Raw genomic sequence first — 7,107 nt, 5'->3', positions numbered from 1 at the left:
GTTTAATAAAAAAATCATTTTTCAGTTTTAGAATCCCGTATCAAATATCATTATATATATTAGAAGGCATACTTCATATCTCTAATAATTATAAATGATAAAATATATATATATATATATATATATATATATTTTTTTTTTTTTATGTTTAAGAATATAAAAATTAACTAAAAAATAGAGACTAGATGGTTACTTCTTTATAATAGGTATAAGAATAGATAATATATATATATATAAAAAAACTAACTCGAAGATACGTTCAATGGTGGTGTTAGATAGTTGACATGCAATCATCATCACTATGGCATCACAACACACACACACACTCTCTTCCCCTTCGTACTTTATCTGTGTCCAACCAAAGCGACAAACAAACACATCCTCCGAACGGTTACAATTACATTACACCTCTCTCTCTCTTTTTGCTCATTCCCTTACGTTTGAACCCAAAAAGAGATGCACCCATTGGGACCCGCGAATGTCTCACGACCGTTCGCGACATCCTCGAAAATCCTCCGCGGATCTCGCTGGGATAGAGAGAGAGAGAGAGAGAGAGAGAGAGAGAGAGAGAGAGAGAGAAAAGGGGTATCGAGAGAGAGAAAAAACCCCGAAACGAAAGAAGGAGCAACAAAGCCTCTGTTTTTCCTCCTCTTGGCGATGCTTCTTCATCTGGGTTTCCCTCCGTTTTCTCTTTGACACCTTCGGTTCCCTCGGGGGCGAACTCCCGGCCCGCTCCCGAACCGGCTCGACCCGCTCCCCAAAATGGGCTGCGTGAGCTCCAAGAAAGCGTTCGCCGGAGCCGGTTTGTCGCCGGAGGCGAGGCCGTACGCGGCGCGGTCGAAACGGAGCAATGGGGCGGGGCGAAACGGCGTCGTGGCGGAGAGGCGAGAGGGAGCCGATGAGGGGAAGGAGTGGAAGAAGGGAAGCTTGAGAGGGGGAAACGGTTCGGTGTCTTTGAGGCTGTCGTATAGGTTTGTGGAGGCTGAGCAGAATGCTGCTGGGTGGCCACCTTGGCTTACCTCTGTTGCTGGGGAAGCCATTCAAGGGTGGCTCCCTCTCCAAACAGATTCTTTTGAGAGATTGGATAAGGTACACCTCATCAATGCACGGATTCATCTTTATCTTGTGTTTCATTCCATAAATCGTTTCCATTTGATATAATTTGTTTATCACCGACCTCCTGGATCAACTGCGCAGGGTTGTTGATCTCGAGTTTGAGTTCTCCTCATGTAGCTGCGTTAAATATTCAGAAGAGTTTTACTGTCCATAATGGTCTTACCCGATATAACCACGATTACCAAAATAATTTATATAATTGAATTGTTTTGAAAAGGAGCAAAAATTAAATGTAATTACTCATGTGTCATGCCTTGTTTTCCAGGACTGAAGTTTTACCTTTTATCGATATTAATGCAAACTTTTATTAGGCAGATTATGGAGATGAAACTTCAACCTTGATGGGAAAACATTATCACAAGTATACGAGGAATTGTATCCAAGTTTTGTCTCTTGCAATGGAGTAGGAGTATTTGGTGTTTTCCATTAGTATTGGAGTTTTAATTTGATGATTCACTAAATAAAAGTTTGTATTGGAAGTTACCATATGGTATTGAGGTGAAACTCGAATTTTTATGAGAAAAGAATGGATGCTTAAGGTTTTGTCCTTGAAATAATGGAGGCTTTATGGGGATTATATGTAAATGATGGTAGGGTCAAGTTCATGTAGGCTTTAACTTTTGTACGAATGATTTTGTTTAAAGATGCGAATAAGCTTCATAGTATGATGAACCAGATTATGAGATGGAGGCTTTTGTGACTTTTTATAATTTGAGGGAAAATAAATGATGGTAGTGGGACAGCTATTTTCTTATGTCTAAACTTTTCAGTTTTGGAGGTAACTTCGATCGTGTAGAAGAGTTGTCCATAAAACGAAGCTTATTATGTCCCATTTTTGTCTCGTTTTTTTTTGGGTCTTTGACTCTTTGCTATAGTAAGTCAAACAAAACAAAACATAGCAGTAGCAAGTTTTCAAATTCCTAGATACAACGTTTCATTTCTTTGTTCTATAATAATGCATTGCATGTTCTATGGTGCATTGCAATGTTTCATTTCTTTCATTTCAGCTATATATTTATCACATTTTCTTTAAATATTTCCTTTCCTGTAGATTGGACAAGGTACATATAGCAGTGTATTCCAAGCACGAGAAATTGAAACTGGCAGAATGGTTGCCCTGAAGAAGGTGCGCTTTGACAAATTTCAGGCTGAGAGCGTTAGGTTCATGGCAAGAGAAATACTAATTCTCCGCACACTTGACCACCCAAACGTCATGAAATTAGAGGGTATAATTGCTTCACAACAATCAAATAGCATATACCTTGTATTTGAATACATGGAGCATGACCTTGCTGGCCTATTAGCTTCACCTGACATAAAGTTCACTGACTCACAGGTTTGTCTTAGTCTGCATTCCATTGGTTAGTTTAATACATCAGATGTTACCTTAACTGTTGTTTCATGTTTTCTCCCAACAGATTAAGTGTTACATGAGACAGCTATTAAGTGGAATAGAGCATTGTCACCTTCAAGGTATTATGCATCGAGACATTAAAGCATCTAATATATTAGTGAACAATGAAGGTATTCTCAAGATAGCAGATTTTGGATTAGCAAATACCCTTAGCCCAAATAGTAAGCAACCCTTAACAAGTCGTGTAGTGACTCTATGGTATCGTCCTCCCGAGCTCTTGATGGGATCAACAAACTATGGAGTATCTGTGGATCTATGGAGTGTGGGCTGTGTATTTGCCGAACTGTTCCTTGGGAAGCCCATCCTTAAGGGGAGAAATGAGGTAATTCTCATTATGAATGTACTTAATCAATTCATAAACATGACAGAAGATATTTGTTTACCATTCAACTGTGATTGCAGTTAGCTTCACTTGTACAGTTCTATATTTGTGTATACAAGACTACTTTATTATGTATAATTAAATGGCGAGCTTTTACTTGTGGAAACATTCCTTAGTTGAAGTGATTGAGATCATCATGATATTTTATATGCAGCTTAAACTAAAATTATGAGGTTGAATTATCACTGAAATTGCCATATGGCTTTGACTTGACAGAAATAAAAACCAACACGTTATTCATCCTTCTAAAAGATATTCAAACAAAATAGAGTTTCAAGAAAAAGAAAGGAACAAAGGAATTTACTAGGCAAGAGTAGCAAAGCATGGTTCATTTGTCAGGCTGACACTAAAACTTTGGTTGCTTAATTTGTGGTGTTTGCTTCTCTAATCTACAGGTTGAACAATTGCACAAAATTTTCAAGCTTTGTGGGTCTCCACCTGATGAGTTTTGGAAAAAGAGTAAGCTTCCTTTGGCCACAATGTTTAAGCCTCAGACAAAATATGAAAGCTCTCTTTGGGAGAGGTGCAGAGGTTTTCCTGTAACTGCTGTAAACCTACTTGAGACTTTACTTTCCATTGATCCTGCCAAGCGTGGGACTGCCTCCTCTGCCCTCATGTCTGAGGTGAATTCTTTATGTATTTTACTGTTCTTCCTTTTTTAGTGGCATTTTATCTTTACGATAAAGAATGAGTTTTCATGAGCTAACTTTGAGGATGGTGTTATACGTGTAATCTTCATAATTGATTCTATTTTTTAAAGATGCTTGTTCAGTGTTGCCTATTGCACATAATTAAGTTTGATTTCTGATTCTGTTTCATGTTGTACCTTTTGTAGTATTTCAGCACCGTGCCATATGCTTGTAATCCATCACTCCTGCCAAAGTATCCACCAAGCAAAGAAATGGATTCCAAAAATCGGGTAGAAGTGCAAAGGTATATCATTGTGATCTTTTCTTCTATTCATAGAAAATAGTCATGGCAAAACTATATTACACTTGGATTTTTCTTTTGCTTTGAATCTTATTCATGAATCTAGTTATTATGCTGGAGAATTAGGCCTTTCAAGTGAAAAGTTGGTTTTTGTAAACCTGGAGGATAAATTATTCATTCTGTCTTTAATCTTTTATATACATTTTCTGCTTATGCTTTTGAATATTCATTTAAACCATTAGCTGGGTCCAAACTTGAGTACCTTAAACTATTCAAAATGGATAGTCTACTTAATCACAGTTTCTATTGAAACTATGTGCTTCATTTATTTCCAATTTCTGTGACTGAAGTCTTGGTCTTATACTCAGGAAAAATAATGGAGGTAAAGTTAGAGAGGCTGTAACATCAAAAAGGCAAAGACGAATCCAGAAAGTCTCCCATGACAATATCATTTTCAACAAGCCAGCTTTGAAAGAGGTGCTCTTGCTTTCATTCACAATGCCACACTACTTGATGAAAATAACTACTTTTATTCACTTCCCTTTTTTGTTTTTGTGAAGGAAATGCAGAATATTTCTGAAAATGCTTGTACAGATGATGGTAAGGAAAGTGTTACAAAAGGAAAAGTAGGATATATGCACAAAGAGCAACCAAAGCCTTCACATGATTCAAAGTCAGAGACTGCCCAAGTGGTGAATAATGGTTGCAATGGTTACAGTGTGTACTCAGGACCAGCACCAGTCTCAGGATCTAGTGGCTTTACATGGGCTAAAAGGAGAAAACCAGAAGCTTCATCCATATTGTCAGATAGCTCAAGAAGCAAAATCAGTGTTCTGGATCCAACCTTTGCAAAAGACACATATGATTTAACAGAACATGGGATAGAGGTTTCAGAAAGGAAACATAGTTACAACACAAGCCATGATGATGAGACTTCCAACTATGTATTACAAAAACACGTGGCTCCCCACATTCAACAAAAATCATTCGATGTAGCTGATACATACAACTCAGATTTTTACATGGAATTTGATTTCTCAGTTAAAATGGATGCTTTGATAGATACTCAGGTAAGTTTGAAATCATTCAGCGAATGTAAACACGTTTTATGATCAAACAGAACCATAAGGTTATCATTATTGATCATGTGCAATATATACACAACTTGTTATAATATAATCTTATCATTTTTTTTTTACTTTTGATGAAAATTCTTATTAAGTAATGTTTACACTGAGTGTGGATCATATATGAAATCTTGATATGGATCAAAATACCTACGTAGTTTATTCTAATTAGGTTGCATCGTATTTCATGTACCAAAACTTTTTACAGGGCTACAGAAAACATGGTGAGGAGCAACCAGTACCGAAAATGATCCCATCAAATGAAAATGATGAGTTGCATTGGAATGAAAACTGTATGCGGCAATCTCTTCGTAAATCAAGGTTGGGAAGAGGTAAAGAGACTACTTTTATCTACAATTTAGTTAGACAAATTACTCCATTGTATGCTATTAGATCCACTGGGAGTCTATTGCGTCTGTCAATACTTTTTTATCATGAAAAATGATTGTTTCTCATAACTTTGTTTCTATACTTCTTTCACACTTGTAAAATTCCAAATCACCACATACATAAAAGAATAGAGAACCCAAGATACAATTTTTTAAGAGAAATCGAATTATACCATAAATTTATAAAACTAACAAATAAGAGAAATTTGGAGAGAAAAGTGTGAAATAAGATGAATGAATGATTGGTGTAAGGGAGAGAAACAGAGAAAATGAAGTATTGTATATGTCGTATAAATTTGTTGTATGAATATAATCTTTGAACCATCTTATAGTAATTTTTTTTTTTCTTAATGGTCTAGTCTACAATTTACACATATCTCACATAGTTTGTGCATTTTCTGTTTGCCTATATGTTTTTGTCTGTCTATCATTTTCCTTTTATATGCATTCATTGAATATTTTGATGAAAAACTCAACCTAATGTTGCAGTACACGTTTTTTCTTTGTTCTCTAACTTCAGTTTTAAGGGTAAATTAAAAGTTGTTTGATACAAACTTATAAGATAACTCGTTGAGAATAGCAACATATCAATTTGTGTTTTGCAGACTAGTGACAGAGGGATCATTGAAGAGGAATAATTCCATATCTACAAGGGGTGCTTGACTAAACATTGTGGCCATTTTTGAACCATTCTAACTTCTGACTTCAGCTCTCTTGATCTGACACTTTTGCGACAGTATCCCCCTCCTTTTGTTCTCTACAGAGTTAAGTGTTCATACATAGGACTAACACTTAATTATTTATAGGATTACAGTAACAAATTACAATGCCCACGTGTAAGGTAATATGTTTAAAGAAAGGTCAACTTTCCCAATAGAATTTTTTGTTCTTCGTATACATTTATTCATTCATATTTTATTTCATCTTTTCCTCTCAATCCTTGTGGATGTAAATATTAAAACCTTGATAAAAGAGAGAAAAACTCGAAATATTAAGTACTCTTGTCAAACCTACAAACTACAAGGTTTAACCAACGCAACGCTACGTATGATCGTTAATCGTAATGATATAAATATAAATTTCGTTTTTATTTATACATTTCTTTTGTGGCATTTTGTGGTTCTAATTCTTACAAAAATTGTAATCTCAAGTTTATGGTCATCACATAAGCTTCCGCTCGGGTATATGGACACGTGGTAAAAAGATTAAAAAAAAAGTAATTTTATTAAAAAAGAAAACTTTTATCATATCAACAAGGTTTTTTAATGTTTATTTTATTTTGTAATTTAAAGCATTTAAGTGCATATATTTAATGCGTGCACACTGTGTTTATGGATACAAATTAAAAATTATGGATACTTTCACTAAAAATATTGTAGAGTGATAAGAAAAACATTGTGCAAAATGTTAGAAGAAAATATTTGCTTATCTGCTAGGTATTTTATTCTTATTTTTTACCACTGCCTCATTCATCAACAATATGTGTGGTTAATTTTGTTGAATAAAAAAAGAAAAAAGAAAAAGGGACGATGTGATATTTTGAGACAAAAATAACAGCTGCGTTCAAAGAAACATTAGGCCACACTTTTAGTTATTTTTTTAATCCGTAATTTTATTCTCTTTAATTTATAATAGAAATATTTAATTTTTCTATTTTTAAAAAATTGAAATTTTAGTCATATTATCGATTTGATTTTATTGATAGTTAGATTTTGATATCGTTCGATCACTCATCACCACTTTAATGAC

The 7,107-nt window shown here is 34.9% G+C and overlaps 1 protein-coding gene across 2 annotated transcripts; it reads left to right on the top strand.

Moving 5' to 3' along the window:
• The first annotated feature begins 300 nt into the window (after window positions 1-300).
• Window positions 301-6,255, top strand: LOC109802040 (cyclin-dependent kinase C-2 C). Of its 2 annotated transcripts, none has more exons than XM_020363243.3 (9): window positions 301-1,089; window positions 2,168-2,452; window positions 2,535-2,852; window positions 3,308-3,535; window positions 3,748-3,845; window positions 4,211-4,319; window positions 4,412-4,912; window positions 5,178-5,301; window positions 5,964-6,255. In XM_020363243.3, exons 1-9 carry the CDS (start codon window positions 763-765, stop codon window positions 5,966-5,968), a joined length of 1,995 nt encoding a protein of 664 aa, XP_020218832.1. In that variant the 5' UTR covers window positions 301-762; the 3' UTR covers window positions 5,969-6,255. The 2 variants fall into 2 exon arrangements, with proteins under 2 accessions (XP_020218832.1, XP_020218831.1); XM_020363242.3 differs by having other exon boundaries at window positions 302-1,089; window positions 4,403-4,912.
• Window positions 6,256-7,107: the final 852 nt, after the last annotated feature.

Source organism: Cajanus cajan, chromosome 4 (assembly GCF_000230855.2).
Source record: "Cajanus cajan strain Asha chromosome 4, NIPB_CcT2T_4, whole genome shotgun sequence".
In the NCBI taxonomy this organism is placed as follows: Eukaryota; Viridiplantae; Streptophyta; class Magnoliopsida; order Fabales; family Fabaceae; genus Cajanus; species Cajanus cajan.
This window is presented reverse-complemented; position numbering and strand designations above follow the sequence as displayed.